Genomic DNA, 27,656 nt, shown 5'->3' on the forward strand with positions numbered 1-27,656 from the left:
CTGGCATATATCTTACCCACATTGCCCCTGTTGTGTTGAATATTGTTTTATTATATCACTATCTATATACAGCTCCCCCAGCAATCACTATATACAGCTCCCGCAACAATCACTATAAACAGCTCCCCCAGCAACTACTATACACAGCCCCCAGCAATCACTATAAACAGCTCCCCCATCAACTACTATACACAGCCCCCAGCAATCACTATATACAGCCACCCAGCAATCACTATAGACAGCTCCCCCAGAAATCACTGTGTACAGCTCCCCCAGCAAACACTATATACAGCTCCCCCAGCAATCACTCTATGCAGCTCCCCCAGCAATCACTATATACAGCTCCCCTAGCAATCACTATATGCAGCTCCCCAAGTAATCAGTATACAAAGCCTCCCAGTAATCACTATATGCAGGTTCCCCAGCAATCACTATATACATGTTCCCCAGCAATCACAGTACACAGCCCCCAGAAATCACTATATACAGCCCCCCAGCAATCACTATATACATCTCCCCCAGCATTCACTGTATACAGCTCCCCCAGCATTCACTGTATACAGCTCCCCCAGCATTCACTGTATACAGCTCCCCCAGCATTCACTGTATACAGCTCTTCCAGCATTCACTGTATACAGATCCCCCAGCATTCACTGCATACAGATCCCCCAGCATTCACTGCATACAGCTCCCCCAGCATTCACTGTATACAGCTCCCCCAGCATTCACTGTATACAGCTCCCCCAGCAATCACTGTATACAGCTCCCCCAGCAATCACTGTATACAGCTCCCCCAGCAATCACTGTATACAGCTCCCCCAGCAATCACTGTATACAGCTCCCCCAGCAATCACTGTATACAGCTCCCCCAGCAACCACTGTATACAGCCCCCCCAGCAACCACTATATACAGCCCCCAACCACTATATACAGCTTCACAGCAATCACTATATACAGCCCCCCATTAATCACTGTGTAATGGCAGGACACAAACAAGTACAGTGAGCCCTGACACTGAGACCCCCAATCTGTCCCTACCTACTTATTGCGTCCCCCCTGAACAGAGGCTAATAACTGGGTGATGTTCCCTCCCTGGGTAAGGTGTGAACACGTAACAATACAGACAAACAAACACAATTAGGCAAGGTATACAATCCGACTCAGCAATAGCGGGGAATAACAATAACCAAATCACAATCCAAATAGAGTAGTCGAGACGCAGGCAAGAGATCAGAAACCAGAACTAGAGAATGTAAGAGAAGCTAGTGAACACAGCAAGATAGCAGTTTGACCAGCAAGGAGTCAAAGCTAAACAGTACACTTATAGGGAACCTAGGCCCTACCACAGGTGGAAGGAGCAAGCAATTACAGATCCACGGTGTTAACTCTTGCAAGACAGAATCAGTGAGGGGTGTGGCAGACATCCATAGAACCTAGTTCAGACTGCAGGATGACGAAAAACTCAGTGTCTCCTAATCCTACCAGCACGGGTAGAGGAGACAGCAGGCGCAGACATGTCACACTATATGCGATCCCCAGCAACCACTATACAAAGTTCCACCAGCAATTACTATATACTGCTCCCCAGAAATCACTATATACAGCTCCCAAGCAATCCCTATATACAGCTTCTCCAGCAATCACTTTATAACATTCCCCCACCAACCACTATATACAGCTCCCCCAGCAACCACTATATACAGCCCCCAGTAATCACTATCTACAGCTCCCAGTAATTACTATATACAGCTCCCCCAGCAATCACTATATACAGCCACCCAGTAATTACTATATACAGCTATATACAGCTCCCCCAGAAATCACGATAAGTATGGCTGCAAAAGCTCCACACCCAGGGGTTAAAATGAATCAAACACGAGCAGTAGCCCGTATAATACAAGTTATAGGGAGTACATATTAGGGACTAACAGGGTCTGTAAGGGACAGTACTGGGACCGTCCTCATCAGGACGGGAGCAATATTGCGGGGTTAGGATACTAACCAATCGCAGGGCTTCATAGGTTCTGTACCTCCGGACTAGTACCACTCGACCAGGAGACGGCGCATCGAAGACTGGTGAGATCCACCCTATTATTCCTTACTGTCCGGATTAATGTTGGTCCATGGTTTTGCGATGATGCACCGTGTCATATGCTATACAGGAATGCACTAAGACACGGTGAGATATTAATGGGGACTGTGTCAGACGAGACTTATTGGATGTCTGAACGAGCTCCCTTTCTCGTGTTTTTGCTGACTAGATGGTTGATGTGCATACTATTGTGACTCACTGTGAACTACAGCTCCCCCAGCAATCACTATATACAGCTCCCCCAGCAACCACTTTATACAGCCAACAGTAATCACTATATACAGCCCCCAACAATCATTATATACACTCACCGGCCACTTTATTAGGTACACCTGTCCAACTGCTCGTTAACACTTAATTTCTAATCAACCAATCACATGGCGGCAACTCAGTGCATTTAGGCATGTAGACATGGTCAAGACAATCTCCTGCAGTTCAAACCGAGCATCAGTATGGGGAAGAAAGGTGATTTGAGTGCCTTTGAACGTGGCATGGTTGTTGGTGCCAGAAGGGCTGGTCTACTGGGATTTTCACTGGGTTTACAGAGAATGGCCAGTGAGCGGCAGTTCTGTGGGCGGAAATGCCTTGTTGATGCCAGAGGTCAGAGGAGAATGGGCAGACTGGTTCGAGCTGATAGAAAGGCAACAGTGACTCAAATCGCCACCCGTTACAACCAAGGTAGGCAGAAGAGCATCTCTGAACGCACAGTACGTCGAACTTTGAGGCAGATGGGCTACAGCAGCAGAAGACCACACCGGGTGCCATTCCTTTCAGCTAAGAAAAGGAAACTGAGGCTACAATTTGCACAAGCTCATTGAAATTGGACAGTAGAAGATTGGAAAAACGTTGCCTGGTCTGATGAGTCTCGATTTCTGCTGCGACATTCGGATGGTAGGGTCAGAATTTGGCGTCAACAACATGAAAGCATGGATCCATCCTGCCTTGTATCAACGGTTCAGGCTGGTGGTGGCGGTGTCATGGTGTGGGGAATATTTTCTTGGCACTCTTTGGGCCCCTTGGTACCAATTGAGCATCGTTGCAACGCCACAGCCTACCTGAGTATTGTTGCTGACCATGTCCATTCCTTTATGACAACAATGTACCCAACATCTGATGGCTACTTTCAGCGAGATAATGCGCCATGTCATAAAGCTGGAATCATCTCAGACTGGTTTCTTGAACATGACAATGAGTTCACTGTACTCAAATGGCTTCCACAGTCACCACATCTCAATCCAATAGAGCATCTTTGGGATGTGGTGGAACGGGAGATTCGCATCATGGATGTGCAGCCGACAAATCTGCGGCAACTGTGTGATGCCATCATGTCAATATGGACCAAAATCTCTGAGGAATGCTTCCAGCACCTTGTTGAATCTATGCCACGAAGAATTGAGGCAGTTCTGAAGGCAAAAGGGGGTCCAACCCGTTACTAGCATGGTGTACCTAATAAAGTGGCCGGTGAGTGTACAGCTCCCCCAGCAATCACTATATACCAGTGGTGGCGAACCTATGGCACGGGTGCCAGAGGTGGCACTCAGAGCCCTTTCTATGGGCACCCAGGCCTTCACCCCAACACAGAGTTTGCCAGATAGGACTCAAGGCTTTCTCATGTGGTCCAATACAGCTCAGGATGCGCCACGCTCAGTGCTATTTTAAAGCCTCATCCTTGGCTGCCAGAACTACAGGAGAAACGAGAAGGTGTGAATAGAGATGGATTGTCATTGGAGCTCCTGCTCTGGGTCCCCTGATCCTTCCTCTTTAGAGGACCCTGGAGGGAAGCTACAATCCAATTTTCTCCATCATCTTTCTATTGTATTGGTGAACTCAGGACGCCAATACGATTAAAACCGGTGATACAGAAGGGATCAAAAAGTCACTGCTTAAATTGTCATGTTGGCACTTTGCAACATATATGTGGGTTTTGGTTGTAGCTTTGGCACTCTGTCTCCAAAAGGTTCGCCATCACTGCTATATACAGTCCCTAGTAATCACTATATACAGCCCCCCCAGTAATCACTATGTACAGCTCCTCCAGCAATCACTATATACAGCTCCCCCAGCAATAACTATATACAGGTTCCCCAGCAATCCCTATACACGCCTCCCCAGCTAACACTATATACAGCCCCCCAGTAATCACTATATACAGCTTTCCCAGCAATCACTTTATGCAGCTCCCCCAGTAATCACTATACACAGCCCATCAGCAATCACTATGTACAGCCCCCAGCAATCACTACATACAGCCCCCAAGCAATCACTATATACAGCCCCTTAGTAATCACTATATACAGCCCCCCTATAATAACTATATACAGTCCCACAGCATTATCTATATACAGCTCCCTATAATTATATACAGCCCCCCTACTATAACTATATACAGCCCCATATAATTACTATATACAGCCCCCATAATAAATATATACAGCCTCCCTATAACTATGTACAGTCCCTTATAACTGTATACAATCCCCCTGTAACTGTATACAGTCCCCCTATAATAACTGTATACAGTCCCCCTATAATAACTGTATACAGTCCCCCTATAACAACTATATGCAATCCTCCATGATAACTATATACAATCCCCCTATAATAACTATATACCCCCCCCCATAATAACTATATACATTTCTTGGTAAATTAATAAAATTGCACTCACATTCCATCGTTCCCCTGATGCGCGCCGACCTCCTTCCCTTTCCTTGAGGTGTCAGGATAGTGGATATCGGAGGTGTACCAAGATGGCGGTGCCCTGCTGCAGGCGACACCGTGATGTTGCAACGCCGTGACGTCACGCACTGCGTCGGCAGCATAAGGGCGCAGCCATCTTTGTTAACGTTTATGTCTATCATCTATGGAACATATTGTTCCCTGGCTCTGCCACAGACTGAAGTCTGGCACATCAGCTGGATACAGTCCCTTTAAGGGAAAATTGGTGGGGGCCCCAGGGCATTTGACACTGTCCCTCATAAACACCTGATGGGTAAAATAAGGTTTATTGGTTTAGAAGAAATCATTTGCAATTGGATTGAAAACTGGTTGAATCGTATCCTTAGAGTTTTGTTCAATGATTCCTACTCAGAATGGTCACCAGTTTTAAGTGGTTTACCCGTTATGGTGTAATTTATTTATTCATTATATAGAGGTAGGAATTAATAGCATTGTGTCTATTTTTGCAGATAACACAAAGCTGTGTAGTGTAATAGAGTCTATCAAGGTTGTTTATAAGCTGCAGGGTGACTTGGACAAACTGAGTGATTGGTCATCCACTTGGCAAATGAGGCTCAATGTGGATAAATGTAATTTTATGCACCTGGGAGCTAATAATCTATATGCAACATATGTCCTTGGAGGAGTAAATCTGGGACCTGGGGGTACTTAAATATCATAAATTAAATAACATCCTGCAATGTCAATCAGCTGCCTCTAAAGCCAGTAAGATCTTGTCATGTATCAAACGTGGTATGGACTCTAAGGATAGGGATTTAATATTACCACTGTACAAAGCATTGGTCCGGCCTCACCTGGAATATGCCGTCCAGTTCTGGGCATCAGTCCCTAAAAGGTTGCCCTGGAGCTGGAGAGGGTACAAGGATCTGTACAGAGAGATCACAAGCCCGCTACCTGTTGTGGTGGTCCAAGTATAAATATCTGCTAGCCCAGCAGGCACAGAGACACTGGAATGTGTTACCAAGGGTTCAGGCAAAGCAGTAGTCAGAAACAGTCCGTATTCAAGGCAGGCAGTGTATAAACCAAATCCAGGGACAGGCAGAGGGTTGTGGCAGGCAGAACAGGTTCGAGAAACAAGCTGGGGTCGTATAGCAGGGAGTGTAGATCAGATAAGGAACAAGCTGGTGGTCAAACATGGGTAATCGACAGAGAGAAACACCATAAAGCAGGTCTAGCTAGCTAGGAACCTTTTATCTAGCATGGAGAAAAGGGCATGCTGGGGTATATGGCTGGCAGTGCAAGCTGATAGGCTGGAACAGTCTAGCTGGGAAACACCCTGTTCCTTTAAGAAGTAGAGAGAGGCTCTAAAGGAGCTGAGGCAAGGCCAGACATGGCGGCTGCTGACGGGGAACGTGACAAGGGGTGGAACCCGTCCCCAACTTTCCAGATTTATTTGGTCTGGAAAAGAGATGACACATGATTCATTTGTATAAATATATGAATGTCCATACAAAAAATATGGTGCAAAGATTATTGTTTTGTATATTGTTCCAGATTAAATCAAATCAAAAGACATTGAGCACTGTTCATCTGGAGAAAACAAGGATTCATCACAAGAGGCAACAGTGTTTTTTTTACTATGAGAACTACTATGAGGCACTGGCTACAGTAGAGACGGCAGAGAGCTTCAAAAAGGGGCTAGATGCCTTTTTACACTAAAATAACATTGATGGCTATGTTATATAGAATTGTTTCCCCTAAATCCCTTCCTCATCTAATCCCTTCCCTTCCTTGCCTTAATTGGTTGAACTTGATGGACATTTGTCTTTTTTCAATCGTATAAATTATGATACTATGATACTAATAATTTAAAATAATGAGAGATTAGGGAACCCCACATATATTTTATCAATACTTTTTTGGCACCATCATATATATATAAATCAATACTTTTCTGGCACCATTACACCGGATGTGGCAAACACTGCACATATTAAAGTTCTGCCTAAGGAGAACAAGAACCCTCTACTCTCAGTCTCTTATAGGCTGATATCTTTAATTAATGTAGTTCTCAAGATCCTGTACCATCACTCATCGGTTAGCAGAACTCCTCCCACATTTTGATACACACTTCGCAGGTGGGATTTGTGCGGGACATGCTGTGGTCTTAAATATTCCTAAGGCACTGGCCATATTGGACAGCATCAGGGCATCTCTGGCCATACTAGCTAAGGATGCCGAAAAGGCCTTTGATAGTGTGAGTTGGGGATGGTTGGAGTGTTAGACCAGGCAGGGATCAGGGGGTGTTTAGGTCTTTATTAATAATTTGTCATTTATATAGCACCTACAGTTTACGTAGCGCTGCACAGAGCTTGACAAATAGGTCCTTATCCCCATGGGGCTTATAATCTAATCAACATGCTAGTACGTTTTGGAGTGTGGGAGGAAACCCACGCAAACACAGAGAGAACCTACAAACTCTTTGCAGATGTTGACCTGGATGGGACTTGAGCCCAGGAGCTGCAAGGCTGTATTGCTACCCACTGAGCCACCATGGTCTTTAGTGCAAACCATATAGTGTAATTCCTTTAGCAAGTATCCATATGCCAGAATTTGTCTCCCAACCTTTTAAGTTAAATATGGGTACCAGGCAGGGGTGCCCTCTTTCACCCCTGCAATTCATACTAGCGATCGAGGCCCTGTCGCGACTTTTACAAACCACCTCAGATGTGGTTTTTTTGCAGTCGACTTCTTGTTGCTTCTGTCTGACCTGCTAAGAGACATACCTAATGTGTTTAAGCTTCTGGACCATTTTGGTTCTTTCTCAGTACTTAAAATGAAGGTGAGTAAATGTGAATTGCTTGACCTGACTGTGGCAGGGGGCATTTTCAATTGGGGGTCTTTGAATGTGCCAATAAAGATTTCTGGAACTACTCCCTCTCTTTTGTAAAATAGCAACAGAACTACGATGTTGGGTGAATCTTACATTGACACTGTTAGCTAGATGTTATTTATTAAAAATGATGTTCCCTAAACCACTAGAGCCAATACAGACTATTCACCTATTGATAAGGCATGTGGATGCGGTAAATTCAGCTTTTGCTTCATTTATCTGGGATAACAAAACGATACATATGGGGTTCGGCATATATTCGTCCCCATAGACAGCAATGGACGCATGGCGCCGTACATGAACGATGCCTGCGGCATCGTTCCGTTCCATATGCCCGGAATTTGGCGCCGTACACCATTTTTCTCTATAGAGAGGGGCACTCCTCTCTCCCCGGTGCTGACGTGTGCCCGCCTTGCTACGGTACAGCAGGCACACGTGAATTCAGCCTTAATCATATATCAGGAAATACAATCTGTTGTGCTTGCTGAATGTATTACACTGGTTGGGAGGAAACGAACATTAGTCTGATTATACCTGGAGACTGAGCTGGCTGGTACAATATTGCTACCCTCGCTTTTACATACCCACCTTTTCTTTCTGCCGTGGAATATTAAGTGGAATTTACTTTTTTCAGACACCATACTGTTACGCCTGCCCTTTCTTGCAGGTAGATATTTTCCCTTGTGCAAATGTTTTGTATTACACACTAAAGCAGTGGTGGCAAACCTATGGCACGGGTGCCAGAGGTGGCACTCGGAGCCATTTCTGTGGGCACTCAGACCATCACCCCAGGACAGAGTTCACCAAACAGGACCAAATCAACCAAGTCCCAGGCAACTTAAGAGATGCTGGTCTAAACGCTATTTTAAAGCAACACTTCATTGGCTGTTTGGAACTGCGGGAAAAGTGAGAAGGTGTTGACAGAACTGCATTATCTTTGGAGGTCCTCCGTCTGGACTAACCATTTTTCCTCTACAGAAAGACCCTGGAGAGAAGCTACGAGAGTCTGAATTTGCCCACCTTCTTTCAACTGTATTGGTGGCCTCAGGGGGCCGATAGGATTGAAAGATGTAGATGAACAGATAACAATAAGTTACTGCCTAAAATGCCAGTTTGGCACTTCCCGGTAAATAAGTGGATTTTGGTTGTAGTTTGGGCACTCTGTCTCCAAAAGGTTCGCCATCACTGCACTAAAGCATTTGTGCCACTCTGAATGTATTGATCTCTGCTCCAAATTGAATATAATATTATTGATTAATATATATTATATAATGTGTACACAAAAAATCATTCAGACACACTGGCTTCTGCGCCACCCTGGCACAGAGCATTCCTGTTCCTTTGCACTCGCTGCAAGCATAACATTTTCATATGTGAAAATATGCAGGCTGCATTTATTTCTACGCTAGATCCTGCATGGAAATGTTGCTCAGGCCCCCACTGGAAACATCGTGGCCATCGGCGTATGATAAATAACCCCCATGGTCTCTAAGATTCTCTCTAATTTATTTTTGAATGACAGGGTTTTTTATCTAGCATAAGAGGGAGGATTACTATGCTAGGTTGTGATTAGCTTATGCTAATTTGGTCAAACTTCTGTCTATGCACAGAAAGGTACATAGGATAGACAACAAATCATGTGATTTATATACACATGTGGCTCTAGTCTCTTCATGATACATGGAATGGAATGTACCCTCTTCAAGGTCAAACCAAGCAGACACCAACCTGCATAGCTTTAGAATATGAAACTTGGTTATGTCCATAACAAATGTTAACTCTTTCTTCAATAACATTAAACAGAAAATATAGCCATATCCATAACTGGATAATCCAGACTTTGTTCTGGGGAGGGAAAATTTGTCATTCAAGATGTGGAGGGAGAAAGGGATTAAGGCAGTTTCTGGCCTTTTACACTCTGTACCTTACTTTTGATGAATTAGCTACTGCTCATCTCCTAGGCCTGGGCATTACCTAGAATATTGCCAAGTCAAGGGTCCTGAAAGACTGACTCCTTCATTGGAAATAATGTGTACGGATACAGCACAGAACACTATCCCAACTATTTATTCCATTTCTTTTCTCTATCCACAACTCTGTATGAGAGACATCAATAAGAGGGTTGGTTCTCTGTTCAAAGCTTTGGAAAAGGATGTAGAAGTAGGTATCACCCAATGATACTAAAAGGTTGGGGTTGGATTAGAAAGACAGTGATATATGAGAGATGGAGAGAGAGCCATCTCAGGTCTGCGTTCCTGTGTCTGCTCTGACAATCAGGCACGTGCGTCCCTGTCTCCTAGGGCGTGCGCAGCTCCCGGAGATTTAAAGGGTTAACACTTTGACTCTATAAAGTGCATCCACATTCATCTCAACTAAAAGCCTATGCCCTTAGATTAGGAATAGAACAGACATTACATAATTTCCCCAAATTCTGATGAAAACAAATATTTAGAAAATACTGTGAACTAATTGTAACAATTTATTATATATTTTTGGAATCAAAGCCAATCCATTTGATTCCAACTCTGACTGCACAGTCCTGGGGATCAGGATGGCTGCGATGGAAAGTCAGGGTCCCTGGAGCTCACAGACATGCTTCCTCTCAGCCTGGAATCTGGCCATGGACCAACATGGACCTTAACAGGATCTATGTATAAGGCTTTGGGAGACAAGGTATATCTTATAGAACAGATCTTTTCTCAGGTTTAGCAAGTGGTTCTCCCTCAAAAACTGAGGTACCAATCTTAAATGTGAGGATCAGTCTAAAGAAAACATGATTCAAATACTCTACAACAGACATCACTGCAAAAAACACATTGCTACAGGATCAGAAATTGTTTCTAATTGTATTTGATATATGTAAAACATAATATTTTAGAATTCATTATCTGTTGCCCTCCAGTGGTTGCAAATGTAATTGCATAATTTTCCAGTAACTTATTTCATTTAATTTTTATTTTTTAAGGATCAGTGTATTTTCAAGCTAAACAATGAGACGGAGTCGGACAATGTCCTTTCTCACAAATGAGGTAATAAATATTGTTTACATGGTTTTTTTTTAATTGAAAAACTGTATGGTACCAAGTAAATGACTAAGTACTACTGGTGAATCTATTGACGTTTTAAATTGATCTTGAAGAGAAACTATAACCACAACAAAAATGTACCATGTGCTCCATTATAGTATTTTATGTGTCAGTCTCCAACCTGTTTTGCTTGCTGTTTCTTCATTTGTGTAACAACAGTGTAAAGCTTTCTATACTTGAGTCTATAGAAAGATTCTGAATGTATCAACCGTCACAGTATTTATTGTTCATGAATTTAAAAAATTGCATTTTATATACTAAACATACACTCCAATTGGGAACACAACTACTACCATAGCGCTAATAGTAATTAGACAGGTTATTTTCCCACAGTATAAGGTGTATACAGTATAAGGCATTCGGGTCTGCCTCCCTATGTTTATTGTATGTAGAATGTGGATGGAGAGGATGATCACAGCACACCCCTGCTAAAACCCGATGATTCAGTCTTTGGCAGTTTGTGTCATGCTGTGCTGTGGCATAATGGAATTAATAGCAAACCAGTGTAGAATAAAATGAAGGGGAAACGTAAAAATAAAGAAGATAAGACAAGATAAGTGCAAAAAATGGAGCGTTTATAAAAAAAAAGATGGGGTAGGGATAGGGGTGCAGGAATGAAAAGTTGTGTTTATGCTGGAGTATTTACACAGGTAAACAACATTTGCTAAATTTCCTTTGTGCTGAAAGTCTTCTTTTGAAAGTTTTGAAGTTTTCCAAGCTAAAATTATTGTTAACATATACATAGTCTAGGTCTTCAATATCAAATGATAATGATCTTTATTTATATAGTGCCTTTATTTTCAAATTTGTGGGATCTAACATCCACCATTACCTTAATCAGTTCACAGACAAATTAGTAGACTGCTTTGTTATCTGTCTGATTTTACTATAGATTAGCCTTAATTTATTTAAGTTAAACTGAGGTGACTCATGTTGAAGGACGCTCCTGCCCAACATCCTACTAACCATCCTGATTATTAGCAAAAATCCACCTATTTTGAGAGGGTGAAGCTGGAGCATGATACTCCCCAACACCTGTATATCTGATCACTGCCTCCAGAAAGCCTGCAGGCAGAAAAGGTCGGCCTCGGGTGCAAGACAGCTGGATATTGTGGGCGCCATCTTGCCGGAGCAAAGAGGAGGCGGGGTGAATCAGTTGGCGGAAGGTGGGACAGCTCCGTGTGCTGAAGACCGGATTACAGAGGAGACCGGTACAGTACAGAATACCCTATGGCTGGGTGTGAAGGAGCTGTGACAGACAGACTACCCTAACGGTTTCCCGCCGTGGTCGGCCATCTTCCCTCACCACATGGTGGCCTCTATTCACAACGGTAATGACAAGGGTGAGACACAAGTATACGGGAACTAGACACAGCGGGAGTACGATCTTCCCAGCCGCAACACAGCTGCACTGCCACTACTCCCTGTATTGAAGCCAGGTACATATTCTGGAGCGTGTTAAAATGAAACAAAGTAGAGTGGTCTGAATACCCCTGCCAAGCAGAGTAAAGACACCTCTACCACGTGGTTCCAGGATGTTGCCACAAGATCGGAGCGGTTCATGCGAGAGGATGCAGGACTCTCCACTGATAAATCTGCCACAGCAGCCGGGACAGTAAGACTAGAGGCGGCTGACTCCGAAATTTCCGAAATTTCAGAGGTCCCTTTGTCCCAGCATCAGAAGAAGGGCTCTAAGGGTCCGTTACCACCGGGCCCAGTTGCGGGCTTGAGGCCTCCCTTCAGGTACCTGCAGGGGCGAACTGGGAATTTAAAATGGCCCTGGAAAAATCTATTAAAGAGTCAAAACAAGTGGGTGTGGTCAGATAAAGTGGGTGGGGTTATAACAGACAAATTGTTGGTAGATGGCCTTAATGCAAAACAAGAACATCTTTTGCTAGTAAGTGAATCTAATGTGCAAAGTATGTGACCTGTCGATTAGTAAATGATGCAAACACATGACCAGATAAGCCTTAAATACCTTTCCCCTGTGCCATACATACAATTCAGAGAAAGAATATATTGATACTGCCTCCTATGTACAAGAATAATGCTACAATAACACATTTAGAATAACCCATTCAATCCTGCCTTCTATATACAAAATAAAACTACTACAATACCTTCTCCCATATACAAGCCAACTACTATAATACTGCCCCTATGTACAAGAATATAACTACTATAATACTGCCCCCTATGTACAAGAATATAACTACTATAATACTGCCCCTTATCTATAATAATATATATATTTTTTTTTTTTATTTAAACCATGAATACAATAAAAAAAAGAATAACAATTTATCAATCCCTTGTATGAGACAACAATCAATCTACACACAGAAAAAAAAAGAATTTACAATTGCCTAACTAAATAGATGCAGATGCAATAATCTTGCTTTATTTATATTGTGCCCTTATCTCTCCTGTCCCACATTTCACCTCTAGTTTTTATTCTTACATCCTATTCTTTATAAGTACGGTATCCGTTTAATCTTTGACTTAAACTCTGTGTTCATGTCCATATATCCCACCCCGAAAAAAAAATATTTTTTGCTTATAACTCCCCCGTCATACATGAATAATTCATAGTTTTTTAGCTTATTCATCCCCAAAATTACTCTTTCTATCTCTGGTGGGTGATTTGTTTTCCAATTATTTTGAATCTCTAGCCTGGCTATAGAGCATAGCCTAAGAAAAATACCTTTGACGTCACTAGCATATTTTTCTCTATAATGTTGAGAAGAAAAATCTCAGGGGAGGCGGTAAGATTAGTCTTACACCGCCTCTGAAACAGACCAATCACTTGTGCCCAGAAATCCATAACAACCGGGCAGTGCCACCAGAGGTGGAGGAGGTTTGCTTGCTCCCCGCACCCTCTCCAGCATTCATTTGAAACATTACTGTATATGTTTGCTAATCTATTGGGTGCTAAATGCCATCTCAGAAAAATTTTGAGGTAGCATTCGCTGTGGTTTAGGCACATCAAACTGTTTTGAGCTCTTTTAAATGATGAAAACCAATCGCTCCGTGAAAACGTCTTCCCCAGTTCTAATTCCCATTTTTGCATATATGTTAATTTCGTACTTAAGGAACTGGGGGAGTTTAGATCTCCGTATGCGATTGAGATGCCGCCTTTCCATTTGTTTTTACACTCCAAAAATTTTACGAAAGGTGTTCTACCTACATTGTTAGTGTCCCATTTCCTTGGTGTTCGTTGCAAAAACGATGTGATTTTCTTATAATTAAGGAATTCACCCTTGGGGATGCTATGAGTGTTGTAGACATCCTCGAAAGACATGATTTTATCACCTTGAAAAAGATCAGCCAAGGAAGAAATGCCTACGGCTTTCCATTTTTCTGCTGGGAAATCTATAAGACACAGGCTGAGAGCATCCATGTCAACATCATGCCTAGCCAGATATATGTCCGACCGGTTAGAGTGATAATTGTGCCACGCTGTCAACATTGCTTTGGTACTGTCAAGCATCCGCCCTGCCATATTATAGCCAAGCCAATCGGCTACAATTAGATCTTTCAGTGATGTCTGTTTAGCAAATGCTTGCTCTATAGTTGTCCATTTTTCCTTCTCTACATTTTGCCATAAGCTTTTTATTGGTTCCATCAAGATGGCTTCTTGGAATCTTGATAGGTTTGGGTGTCCTACCGTGTCCAACCGTGGAGGTTTACCCTTCCAAATGTATCTGTCAATATACTTTTGAGTCTTTTTTATCTCTTCTTTTGGGAATTTTAGGGGGATACATCTCATATAATAAAGTACTGTGGGCAGGATATTCCGTTTTACAGCGGCAATTTTATTTAACCAAGTTAGACTGCATTTTGTCAAATAGTTAATAATATTGGTTATCTTTTTATTTAATTCTGTCGAATTTTTACTAATAATTTCTTTAAGGGAACCCGCCAGCTGTATCCCCAGGTACTGAAAACCTTCTGGGGACCATAAATATGGGAAGTTTTCTTTAATTTTTTTTTCTAATACTGTAGTCCCATTTATTAATAGCAATTTGCTTTTGCTTTCATTGATTTTATAATATGATACAAGGGAATATAGATCAACTACCTTTTTAAAGGCAGCCAGAGAAGCGGCTGGTTCCTCACATGAAATAATGATGTCATCGGCATATAAGCCTATTGAATGTCCGTATCCCCTGATATTTACCCCTCTAATATCTTTATTTATTTTCACAGCCTGTGCCAGGGGTTCTATGAAGATGTTAAATAGCAAGGGAGAAAGCGGACATCCCTGACGAACGCCATTAGTGATCTTAAATTTCTCCGAACAGAACCTCAGGCCACTTATAAATGCCACCGGGCAACTATACATTATCATACCAATGAAAATTGACGGGAAACCAAATTTTGCCAATGTTATTTCCAGGAAGCCCCAGTGCACTCTGTCGGCGTCGATAGACAGCAGTGCACATGGGGCCTCCTTGGATTCTATCACTTGGATTAGATCGATTACTCTGCGAGTAGCGTCTCGGGTCTGGCCTCTTGGCATAAATCCTACCTGGTCTTTTGAGACTATACTCGGTATAACTTTTACTAATCTCATAGCTAAAATTGCAGAGTATATTTTGATGTCACTATTAAGAAGTGAAATTGGTCTATAGTTCTGTACTCTAGAATCGTCCTTGTCTGGTTTTGGTATTGTTATTATTTTTGCTGTTAACATTTCTTCCGGTATGCAATTTCCCCGTTTAATCTCATTAAACATATCCACCAAGTATTTGGCCAGAATGTCACTGAATTCTATGTAGTATTCATTTATTAACCCATCTGGGTCATGACCTCTTTTAACGTAAAATCACCCACCAGAGACTCCGATTGTTCTGGGCTTAACCTTGGGAGGGATGATGGGTCTAAAAATGAATTAATGAGTTGGGTGTCTGGTTTTATCACCTCACCTTGATCCTCTAAGTTATATAGCCTAGAATAGAAGATACGAAAGGTTGCTATTATTTTTTGTGGGTCATAAGTAATTTTCCCCTCGTGGTCGTAGATCTTTTCTGTTTTTTTAGTTATTATTCCCTTTTTAAGCTTGTTTGAAAGGGCTTTTGTTCGATTACAGCTTAATTCAAATTTATTAAGTTTTTCTCTCCTTAATGCCTCCCTATATTCTTTTAGCGACAAAATTTTTATTTGTTCTCTTAGATTAGCAATTATGTCTTCTATATCTTTATCTGGTTTTAATTTATGCCATTCCTCTAATGAATTGATGCGGTTTAGTAACTCGTTACGCCTTTTATTTTCTTCCTTCCTCATATGGGTGTTCAACATTTTTAGGTAACCTCTAAAGTATGCTTTATGGGCACACCACAATTTAGTTGGGGATTGGCATTCCGCTGAATTGGTTTTAAAAAAAACCTTCAGTTCTTCTGTTAGTTTTTTTTTTTTAACTGTTTTAGGACTAAAAAATTTAATCTCCAAGTCATGCCCAGTACTGAAGTCCCTTCAACTGGGATTCTAATTTTGACCGGTGCATGGTCAGAAAGGGTCATAGGGAGGATCTTTACGTCCACTGTCTTATTAACCAGGCTTCTACTTACTAAGAAGAAATCTATCCTCGAGTAGCTCGAATGTGGTTTAGAAAAAAACGTATAGTCTTTTCCCTCACCGTGATCGTATCTCCATACATCATGTAGATCATATTCTCGTATGGTTTCTCCGATGCACGTTTTTTTCTTGAGGTTTAATGTTTCAGATGTGGTGTCAATACGACGGTTAACAACTGCATTAAAGTCACCACCAATGATGATATACTAATAAACTTACTGAAGACATTTTTAATAGAATTTTACTTGACCTTGGTTAGGGGCATATATGTTTATGATACTAAAAGCCTGGTTATATATAAGGCAGTGGAGCAAAACATATCTGCCATGAATGTCTTGTTCGGCCTCAATTTGCGTAACTGGGAGCGTGTTTTTAATTGCAATTGCTACTCCCGCTTTTTTTTTGTCTGTCTGAAGCGAAATATATACGTGTATAAAATGTATCGCTAAATCTATGGCAATCTTTCCACAAAATATGTGTTTCCTGTAACATAACTATATCAGGAGAATATAACTTTATATTTCGCCAAACCATAAATCTTTTCCCTGGGGAATTTAATCCCCGTACATTTAAACTTAGTATTTCCACGTATACCATTTTAGAGTAGATGATTTTCTATCGTGAAACCAGAGAGGGGGGAACTCAAGACGTATTTCTACGCCTTTGCAGATAGCTTGAAGCAGCTGTTTACTGTCGAAATTATGGGGGAAGGGCTATCTTTATAAATCTTTAGTGGGTACAGGGTCAAAAAAGTCAAGCTATTTAGTGGGAGCTTAGGTTTAATGTTCCCTGAAAATAACAACTGCATAATATATCTTAGGTTGTACTCATGCTGATACGGCCTAACGTTGTTTTGGCCGATGAAAGTGTGGCTAAAAGAGGAGATGAAGAACCAAAGAAAATTTCTTCGGATTTCCATCGAGCGCCAGCTAATGTTCGCTAGGCGGTTTTGGTGGAGGGACCTGGATAAATGTGTCCTTTTGTTATACAGCCTACTGAGTGATTTCTGTGAGGTTTATTTTATATTTATATACATATTTAAAAATTTTATTTTTTTTTTATTCCCCCACATTCTCTCTCCCGCTATCATTGTGACCAGTATCAGTTAGGGCCAAATAAACCCCTTACATCCTGCCCATGGGAGGTCACCTCTTGATACTGTTACCATGATGTGATTCTTCACAAAAGAGTTAAACTCAATGATATAATTTAGTGTCAACATGTCCTGAGCACAACACCCGGTCGGTTGTCTTTTGTTAAGTAATAATAGTCCTTGCGTTTTAGGTATGTCATTTTCTGCGGATTTGGGGCCGGTCAAGATGTAGTTTTTGGAGCCGGTCTCCAATCCACTTTAATTTTTTCTGGAATATCAAAGTCCTTTTTTTGAGACCGGTCTGGTTCCTGCATCCAACCCCATCCAATCATAAGTTCTTCCGCCTTCTTTACAGTATTACAAATGTACTTCTGATCTTCTTTTGTGACGATAAGTGATAAAGGGAAACCCCAAGAGTAGCGTATGTTTTTTCCTTGCAGGATGGTGGTTATCCTTCCAAATTCTCTTCTTTTGTTTAATGTTGCTGGTGAAATGTCACCAATTTGCGTAACCGGAGCACCTTATGCGCTTAGAGCTCCTTCCAGTATGCTCTGTAACCAGCCAGTACCTGGTGCAGTGCATCTGCACTGTCTCCTATCGGCAGGCGGACTGCTTTTTTCTTTTTTTTTTTCCTGGTCCCGCTCTGCTCCACTTGTTTTTTCTCCCTAGTGCAGCGTTGGCAGGTGCAGCGTTAGCAGATGGAACGTTCTTGGTATCGCCTCCTGTAGCATGCCGCTAAGTGCTGCAGCCCGATATCTGCCGCCCGGTACCTTCACCATCAGCATGCGGCCGGGCTGGAATATAACTTTAATTCACTTATAGCGCTTTATAGCTCTTTGTCCGAGCCTTCCTCGCGGCTCCTTGCGGGTCTCCTCGCGGTTCTCCTCGCTTCTCTCCCAGCGGCTTCCGGGAGCTCCCCGCGTCACTCAGTAACTCCCTCCACCTCGGCCAGCCTCGCATAAGTGCCTACATTACGTCAGCACGTCATCTCCTCCACCTCCCTTATCTATAATAATATAACTACTATAATATGTACAAGAATATACATATGTACAAGAATGTATGCACAAGAATACAACTATGTACAAGAATATACATATGTACAAGAATGTATGTACAAGAATACAACTATGTACAAGAATATATGTACAAGAATATAACTACTATAACACTGCTCCCTATGTACAAGAATATAACTACTATAATACTGCTCCCTATGTACAAGAATATAACTACTATAATACTGCCCCCTATGTACAAGAATATATTTACTATAATACTGTCCCCTATGTACAGGAATATAACTACTATAATACTGCCTCCTATGTACAGGAATATAACTACTATAATACTGCACCCTATGTACAAGAATATATTTACTATAATACTGCCCCCTATGTACAGGAATATAACTACTATAATACTGTCCCCTATGTGCAAGAATATAACTACTATAATACTGCTCCCTATGTACAAGAATATAACTACTATAATACTGCCTCCTATGTACAGGGATATAACTACTATAATACTGGCTCCTATGTACAGGAATATAACTACTATAATACTGCACCCTATGTACAAGAATATAACTACTTTAATACTGCCCCCTATGTACAGGAATATAACTACTATAATACTGCCCCCTATGTTCGAGAATATAACTACTATAATACTGCCCCCTATGTACAGGAATATAACTACTATAATACTGCCCCCTATGTACAGGAATATATATCTACTATAATACTGCCTCCTATGTACAGGAATATAACTACTATAATACTGTCCCCTATGTACAAGAATATAACTACTATAATACTGCTCCGTATGTACGAGAATATAACTACTATAATACTGCCCCATATGTAGAAGAATATAACTACTATAATACTGCCTCCTATGTACAGGGATATAACTACTATAATACTGCTCCCTATGTACGAGAATATAACTACTATAATACTGCCCCATATGTAGAAGAATATAACTACTATAATACTGCCTCCTATGTACAGGGATATAACTACTATAATACTGCCTCCTATGTACAGGGATATAACTACTATAATACTGCCTCCTATGTACAGGGATATAACTACTATAATACTGCACCCTATGTACAAGAATATATTTACTATAATACTGCCTCCTATGTACAAGAATATAACTACTATAATACTGCCCCCTATGTACAAGAATATAACTACTATAATACTGCCCCCTATGTACAAGAATATAACTACTATAATACTGCCCCCTATGTACGAGAATATAACTACTATAATACTGCCCCTATGTACAGGGATATAACTACTATAATACTACATATATACACAGAAGCAAACATGAAAAAAATCTGTATTTATCATATACAGCTACAGAAAACACATGAGAGATCCTCACCTATTAAATCCAGTGACATCAGGTGACGTTTCCTCGGATTGTATTCGTTCCTCATCTTCTCCATTAGTTCCACCATCACCTTGTCTCTTCCTCCAGGTGCACAGCATTCCTGTAGAGTTTACCACACAGACGTCTTATGTGCTGCACTTTCCCATTGTCCCTTCTTCTGCTACCACCAATACTGTGCCCCAAATACTGTAATAGAGCCCCCTGAAATATTAGTACCACACAAATAGTGCCCTATAATGTAAAACCCCTACCCCAGACATAGAATTTATGCCCCCAACCTACCCCAGACATAGAATTTATGCCCCCAGCCTACCCCAGACATATAATAAATGCCCCCTGCCTGCCCCAGACGTATAATTAATGCCCCCCTGCCTGCCCCAGACATATAAATAATGCCCCCTGCCTGCCCCAGACATATAAATAATGCCCCCTGCCTGCCCCAGACATATAAATAATGCCCCCTGCCTGCCCCAGACATGTAATTAATGCCCCCTGCCAGCCCCAGATATAGAATAATCCCCCCACCCCCACCCCAGACGTATAATTAATGCCCCTGCCAGCCCCAGATATACAATAATGCCCCCTGCCCACCTCAGACATATAATAAATGCCCCCTGCCAGCACCAGATATAGAATAATGCCCCCTGCCATATAATAAATGCCCCTGCCAGCCCCAGATATACATTAATGCCCCCTGCCAGCCCTAGATATGGAATAATGCCCCCTGTCCCAGACATATAGTTAATACCCCTGTCAGCCCCAGATATACAATAATGCCCCCCGCCATATAATTAATGCCCCCTGCCCGCCCCAGACATATAATAATGCCCCCTGCCCGCCTCAGACATATAATGAATGCCCCCTGCCAGCCCTAGATATGGACTAATGCCCCCACCATATAATTAATGCCAACTGTCAGCCCCAGATATACAATAATGCCCCCTGGCCGCCTCAGACATATAATTAATGCCCCCTGCCAGCCCTAGATATAGAATAATGCCCCACCGCCCCAGACATATAATTAATGCCCCCTGCCAGCCCCAGATATAGAATAATGCCCCCGCCAGCCCTAGATATAGAATAATTCCCCCTGCCAGCCCCAGATATAGAATAATGCCCCCCTGCCATATAATGAATGCCCCCCAGATATACAATAATGCCCCCCATTCTATAATTTAAAAAAAACATAATACTCACCTCTTTGGAGCAGGTTTCTTCCCGTCTTCCCTCGGTCTTCGGCGGCTTGGTGTAGAGGCGCGGGATAGTGACGTCACTGCTCCGCGCCTCTTACACCAAGCCACGGAGCTACATGGAGGCCGGTGACAGCTGACAGCTGGTAAGTGTCAGCCTCCTCCACACTACACAGGTCACACAATGACGTCAATAGCGCGACCTGTGTAGCTGAATGTATACACAGACGCTGAAGCAGCGGTGCTGCGCTGCGTCTGTGTACTAATTAATAGTACGATTGTACGATGCAGGTACTATACATTAAATCAAAAGTTGTAGGGAGTGCGGACCGGCCCTGGACAAGCTCCGGACCGGCCCCAGACTGGCCCAGGACCAACCGGCCCACCAGGAAAATTCCCGGTGGGTACAATGGCCTGTCCGCCCCTGGGTACCTGAGGAACCTACTCTTAAGGATGTATTTCTGGCTGTGGCTCACTGTGGTTCAACATTACTGAATAATCACTTTGGAGGCCTGAAGGAGGCTGTTAACTTAGTCCGACAAGACCTTAGGAAAGCGAATGAGAGAGTTCATGCGGTGGAGGACAGAGTCAGTGACATTGAAGACCAAATGCCTCTCATTCACAAAAAACGGAAACAATTATCTCACAATGTTTCTTTGCTTATATCAAAGACTGATGACCTTGAAAACCAGCTTCTCTGGAACAACTTGAGAGTCATTGGGATTCCTGAAACGACAGAAGGCAAAGATCCTGTGGCCTTCATAGAAACCTAGATAAAAGAGAAGATGGGTTAAGATGTTTTATCCCCGTTATTTGCAGTTAAGAGAGCTCACAGGGTTCCATCCTGACCCCTACCATCAGGGGCAGCACCAAAATCGTTTATACTGTGGGTTCTGCACTATAAAGACCATGCTTCAATTCTGAGAGCTGCAAGGGATTTTCCGGATTTAACTATTAATGGAAATAAAATATCATTCTACCCGGACTTCTCTGCCGAAGTACAGAAGTGCCGGGTGAAATTTGTGGAGATAAAGTGCAGTCTGAGAGCATTGCAAGTCCTGTATTCCATGCTCTATCTGGCCAGATTGAGCATGGTGATATTTGAAACTACCCATTTCTTCGACCTTGCATCGGATGCAGCAAAATGGCTGGACACTAATGAAAGACGACTTCAGGTGATGGTCCAGGAAGAACAGTGAGCGGTTAACTCTTTTTGTACCTAATAATGCCTTACTAGATGTCAAAAGGTGTGAGGTGACATGCAGGCCTCATGTTATAAAAAGCTAATATGTTCATTAATTCTTTTAGGCGGGCAGGAGCTCAGCCATAGCTTAAGTGGTTATAGCATTTCACAATAAATGTTCTGTATGGCTACTACGTTTATGATTTCCCAACATGTCATGAAGGTGCGGGAAAGCAAATATATTCCCCCTGTTTTCCATACTTGGGAGAATGTCTTTAGTGGGTGTTTGGTTAAGGGGGGGGGGGGGGGGGTAGTTGGGAATTGTTTGGGGGGTGGGAAGAGTCAGCAAGGGGGGCCTTGCAAGTGCCCTTACCCTCCATGGTGGACATATGGTGTATTGGCTAGACAGTTTAATGTCATTTCATGAAACACTTGAGGACTGGGGGACGCTACTAAACATATGGCAGTTTTTTCCACATTACAGAAGCATTCTCCAGCAATATTATGTTCATCTGAAACACATTTGACAAAGGATAATACAAATTACCTACAGAAAAGGTTGATATCCCATAGCTACTCACGCAAGGGGGGTTAGCATACTAGTCCCTACCACAATCCCGTTTGAATGCTTTTCTTCTTTGATAGCTGCGGAGGGAAGATTTGTATGTTTGCACTGCTCTATTTCTAAGAACCCTCAAATACTGATTGCACTATATATTCCTTCACCGTTTACTTGTGAGGTTCTAAGAAAGATATTGACATTTGTAAACTGCCTTAGGTACCGTATTGGTGGGGGATTATAATATGGTCCTTTCACCATATAAAGATAGGTTTGGGAGGGGAGTACTGGTGGGAGCTGATGCCCCTACAGTCCTGGCTAGGGTCTTAAATGAGATTGGCTGGTATGATTACTGGAGGAGGACACATATGGATGCCAGACAGTTTTATGCTTCTCCAGCTCTCACAACACACTGTCAAGAATAGATCTAGCTATTATTTCACTGCGCATGCAGAGATATATTTCGGACATAGAATACTTGCCTTGTAGTGTGTCGGATCATTTCCCAGTATTGGTTAAATAAGTAGGTAGCTGGACAATAAATCAAAGTCACATAATATTCTCCCACCGTCGATGCGAAAAGCGATAGTGGTCTTGGTGCCAAAACCAGGCAAGGACCCACGGAACCTGGCCAAAGCCTCAGCTAATCGCCTTCTCGGGGTTATTGCCTCCCTCATTCACACAGACCAATCTGGGTTTATGCCAGAAAGATCCACGTCAGTTAATATTATACGACTATACTTAAACATCAAAGCTGAGGAGGGTGGCAGGACTGGCAGAGCGGTTCTCTAACTTGGCGCTGCCAAAGCCTTTGACAGTGTTGAGTTGGAATTTTTATGGGCCGTACTGCGAAAGCTGGGATTCGGACCACATTATATTGAGTGGGTCAAGCTGCTCTACACCAATCCGAAAGCGAGAATAATGGTTAACGGGGTTGTTTTGGAAGCATTCCAACTGGAAAGGGGGACGCGGCAAGACTGTCCTCTCTCCCCCTTCCTATTTGCGTTGTCAATTGAGCCGCTGGCCGGCATACTTAGGTCTACCCCAGACTTGCAGGGCTTTAAGTGAAGAAAGGATCTCTCTTTCTAAGTCTTTTGACATGCTTGCCATTACGGAAACATGGATCCAGCAGGATGACTCCGCCTCCGTTGCAGCATTGTCTTATGGCGGTTTACATTTTTCGCACTGTTCCAGACCTGAGAATAGGCAGGGAGGTGGGGTAGGCATACTCCTCTCTCCACAATGCACTTTCCAGGTCATTCCTCCTGTACCTTCTCTTACTTTCCCATCTTTTGAGGTCCACACCCTCAGACTTTTCCGCCCATTCTCTCTTCGTGTGGCTGTAGTATACCGTCCTCCTGGCTCACCCTATCAGTTTCTTGACCACTTTGCCTCTTGGCTCTCTCACTTTTTATCCTGTGACATTCCAACCATCATCATGGGAGACTTCAACATCCCTGTTAACACTCCCATTTCCCCTCCTGCCTCTCATCTCTTAGCACTAACTACTTCTCTCGGTCTTTCACAACTCTGCGTTTCCCCCACTCATAGTGAGGGAAACATCCTCGATTTGGTCTTCTCTCGACCATCTTCAATATCTGATTTTACCAATTCCTCCTTTCCACTTTCAGACCATAATCTCCTTTCTTTTACTTTCAATAATCCTTCTCATTCTCAGAATCCTTCCACCCATCACTCATACCGGAACCCACGTGCAATAGATACTCATAAACTCACAGAAAACTTACAGTCTGCACTGTCCCCCATCTCCTCTTTCACCTGTCCAAACCTGGCTACTATCCACTATAATCACACTGTCAGAAGCGCCCTAGATGAGATGGCACCGCTCACTATCCGAAATTTTCAACACACACGCAGGCAACCTTGGCACACTGAACAAACTTGTTTCCTTCGGCAGTGCTCCAGGATTGCTGAACGTCTGTGGAGAAAATCGCGCACATCTGCAGACGTTCTACACTTCAAATTTATGCTAAAAACTTATAACTCTGCCCTTCACCTTGCTAAACAGGTCTATTTTACTAATCTCATATCCCCTCTCTCTAATAACCCCAAAAGGCTCTTTGATACCCTTCACTCCTTACTAACACCAAAGGTGCAGCCACCTGTCACAGACCTTGGGGCTGAAGATCTGGCCGCCTATTTTAAGGATAAAATTGATTGTATCCGCCAGGAAATAATTGCTCAATCCACTCACCCCTCCAATCCCCTTCCCTCCCATACCTTATCTTGTTCACTCTCTTCCTTTGAGCCAGTCACAGAGGAAGAAGTGTCTAGGCTCCTTTCCTCTGCTCGCCCCACTACCTGCATCAGTGACCCCATCCCCTCACATCTGGTACAGTCTCTCTCCCCAGCAGTCACTTCTCACCTAACTAAAATTTTCAATCTCTCTCTGTCTTCTGGTGTCGTCCCCTCTTCTTTCAAGCATGCTATTGTTACCCCTTTACTAAAGAAACCTTCACTGGACCCATCCAATGCTACTAACTACCGACCAGTTTCTAACCTCCCTTTTATCTCCAAACTCCTGGAACTCCATTGGCCTGAAGGACACTGCACTCTCTTGGTTTTCTTCCTATCTCTCTGACCGCACTTTCAGTGTCTCCTTTTCTGGATCTTTCTCTTCTCATCTTCCTCTCAGTGTCGGGGTTCCTCAGGGATCAGTCCTAGGTCCTCTTCTCTTCTCTCTCTATACTGCCCCCATTGGACAAACCATCAGCAGATTTGGTTTCCAGTATCATCTTTATGCTGATGACACCCAGCTGTATACCTCAGCACGTAACATCACCCCTGCCTTAATCCAGAACACTAGTGATTGTCTCTCTGCTGTCTCTTACATCATGTCCTCTCTCTTCTTGAAACTTAATCTTTCTAAGACTGAACTTCTTGTCTTTCCACCATCTACTAACCAAACCACCCCTGACCTCTCCATCTCGGTCTGTGGGATCACTATAGCACCGAGGCAGCATGCCCGCTGTCTTGGGGTTGTGCTGGACTCTGACATCTCCTTTTTACCATATATTCAATCTATTGCTCGCTCTTGCTGGATGCATCTCAGAAACATCTCCAGAATCCGTCCGTTTCTGACATTTGAAACTTCTAAAATGCTAATTGTTGCACTTATTCACTCTCGACTAGACTACTGTAACTCCCTACTAATCGGTCTTCCACTCTCTAAACTCGCTCCTCTTCAATCTATTCTTAATGCAGCAGCCAGGCTCGTCTTTCAGGCCAAACGCTACACAGATGCCTCCAGTTTGTGCCAATCACTGCACTGGCTACCAGTCTCCTTCCGTATTCACTTTAAAATAATAACCCTCATCCACAAAGCTCTGAATAATGCTGCACCTCCCTATCTCTCTTCTCTCATCTCAGTCTATCGCCCTTCCCGTGCTCTTCGATCTGCCAGTGACATTAGATTAATCACTACCTTAATTCGAACCTCCCATGCACGTCTCCAGGACTTCTCCCGAGTTGCACCAATTCTCTGGAATGCCCTTCCCCAGACTCTGAGACTAATACCCACCCTCCAAAGCTTCAAACGTGCTCTTAAAACCCATCTCTTTAGGAAAGCCTATCACACTCGCTAACTGCATGAAATGTCAACTCTCCCTTTACTAATCCATCCTATGTACTATCCTATCTGTTATCGGGCAAACAGCAGATATATACCAAGCTCCAGGCTTCTCTGCAGTCTTTTTCACCTAGGACCCTGTAAATAAGATGGCGGCTGATGGCTGGTTCAAGCAGCAACATCGTTGTTTAGTAAATTATTTATTAAATTATTTTATATTGTTCCCTTATAAAGAATGGCTGGACCATTATACAACCTCTTGTGTCACCCCCTCATCCTCATAGTCTGTAAGCTCTTGTGAGCAGGGCCCTCACTCCTATTGTTCCATATGACTTTTTGTTCTTTGTAATGTAATATAGTTGTATATGTCTCCTATGATTTGTAAAGCGCTACGTAATTTGATGGCGCTATATAAATAAAGATTATTATTATTATTATTATTCTCTTTATGCTGACAATCTCCTAATATATCTTGGATAGGTTCCTAACTGGGGTCATGAACATTGTTAGAATTTTTGGACGGTACTCTGTATTCAATATTTACTGGGATTAGTCAGTTCTACTTCCCTTGGATCCAATTCCGGGTGATCCCCAAACCGTAGGCCCCCTACAGTTGGCACCCAAGATTAACTGGTTCGCGACCGCCCTCCGTGTATTCACGGCGGCAGTCGGGTCCCGCTGCATGGAGAGGGCTCATCGGCTGAGCCCTCTCCATAGCCGGTAAGACTTTGCTGCATATTGCAGCAAAGACTTACCGGTAACATCCGTGATCGGTGCTAGCACCGTTCATGGGTGTTATCACAGCGATGCCGGCAGCCTCAAAAAGATAGCCGCCATCTTACCTAGGATTTTCGCTCCCCGTGACGTCATCGGGGAGCGGTGATACGTCTCCATGGTAGCTGATGGCACATTGTAATGAATGAGGAGGAAAATCCCCATATACTGCCATACTGTAGTATGGCAGTATATGATAGGATCGATCAGACAACCTAGAGTTAAAGTACCCTAGGGAGTCTGAAAAATAGTAAAAAGAAAAATAAAAAAAGTTAAAAAAAAAATTATAATAAAAAACCCCAAAAATTCAAATCACCCCCCTTTCCCTAGAACTGACATAAATATAAATAAACAGTAAAAATCATAAACGCATTAGGTATCGACACGTCCAAAAATCCCGATCTATCAAAATATATTAACGGTTTTTCAATGCGTTTAACCCGGTAACGGAAAATAGCGCCCAAAGTCAAAAATGGCACTTTCTTGCAATTTTGAAAAATATAAAAAAATCTATAAAAAGTGATCA

General features: G+C 42.7%; 1 protein-coding gene across 2 annotated transcripts in view; it reads left to right on the top strand.

The window, feature by feature from the left end:
* The window catches only part of PDE4C (phosphodiesterase 4C), a 487,758-nt gene that overhangs the window by 57,904 nt on the left and 402,198 nt on the right, over nucleotides 1–27,656 (top strand). For both annotated transcript variants that reach the window (XM_072113910.1, XM_072113916.1), the window contains exon 2: nucleotides 10,630–10,693. In XM_072113910.1, coding sequence (XP_071970011.1) covers nucleotides 10,655–10,693 — 39 coding nt within the window. In that variant the 5' untranslated portion in view covers nucleotides 10,630–10,654. The remainder of the gene's footprint in view (nucleotides 1–10,629; nucleotides 10,694–27,656) is intronic.

Source organism: Engystomops pustulosus, chromosome 1 (genome assembly GCF_040894005.1).
Source record: "Engystomops pustulosus chromosome 1, aEngPut4.maternal, whole genome shotgun sequence".
NCBI lineage: Eukaryota > Metazoa > Chordata > Amphibia > Anura > Leptodactylidae > Engystomops > Engystomops pustulosus.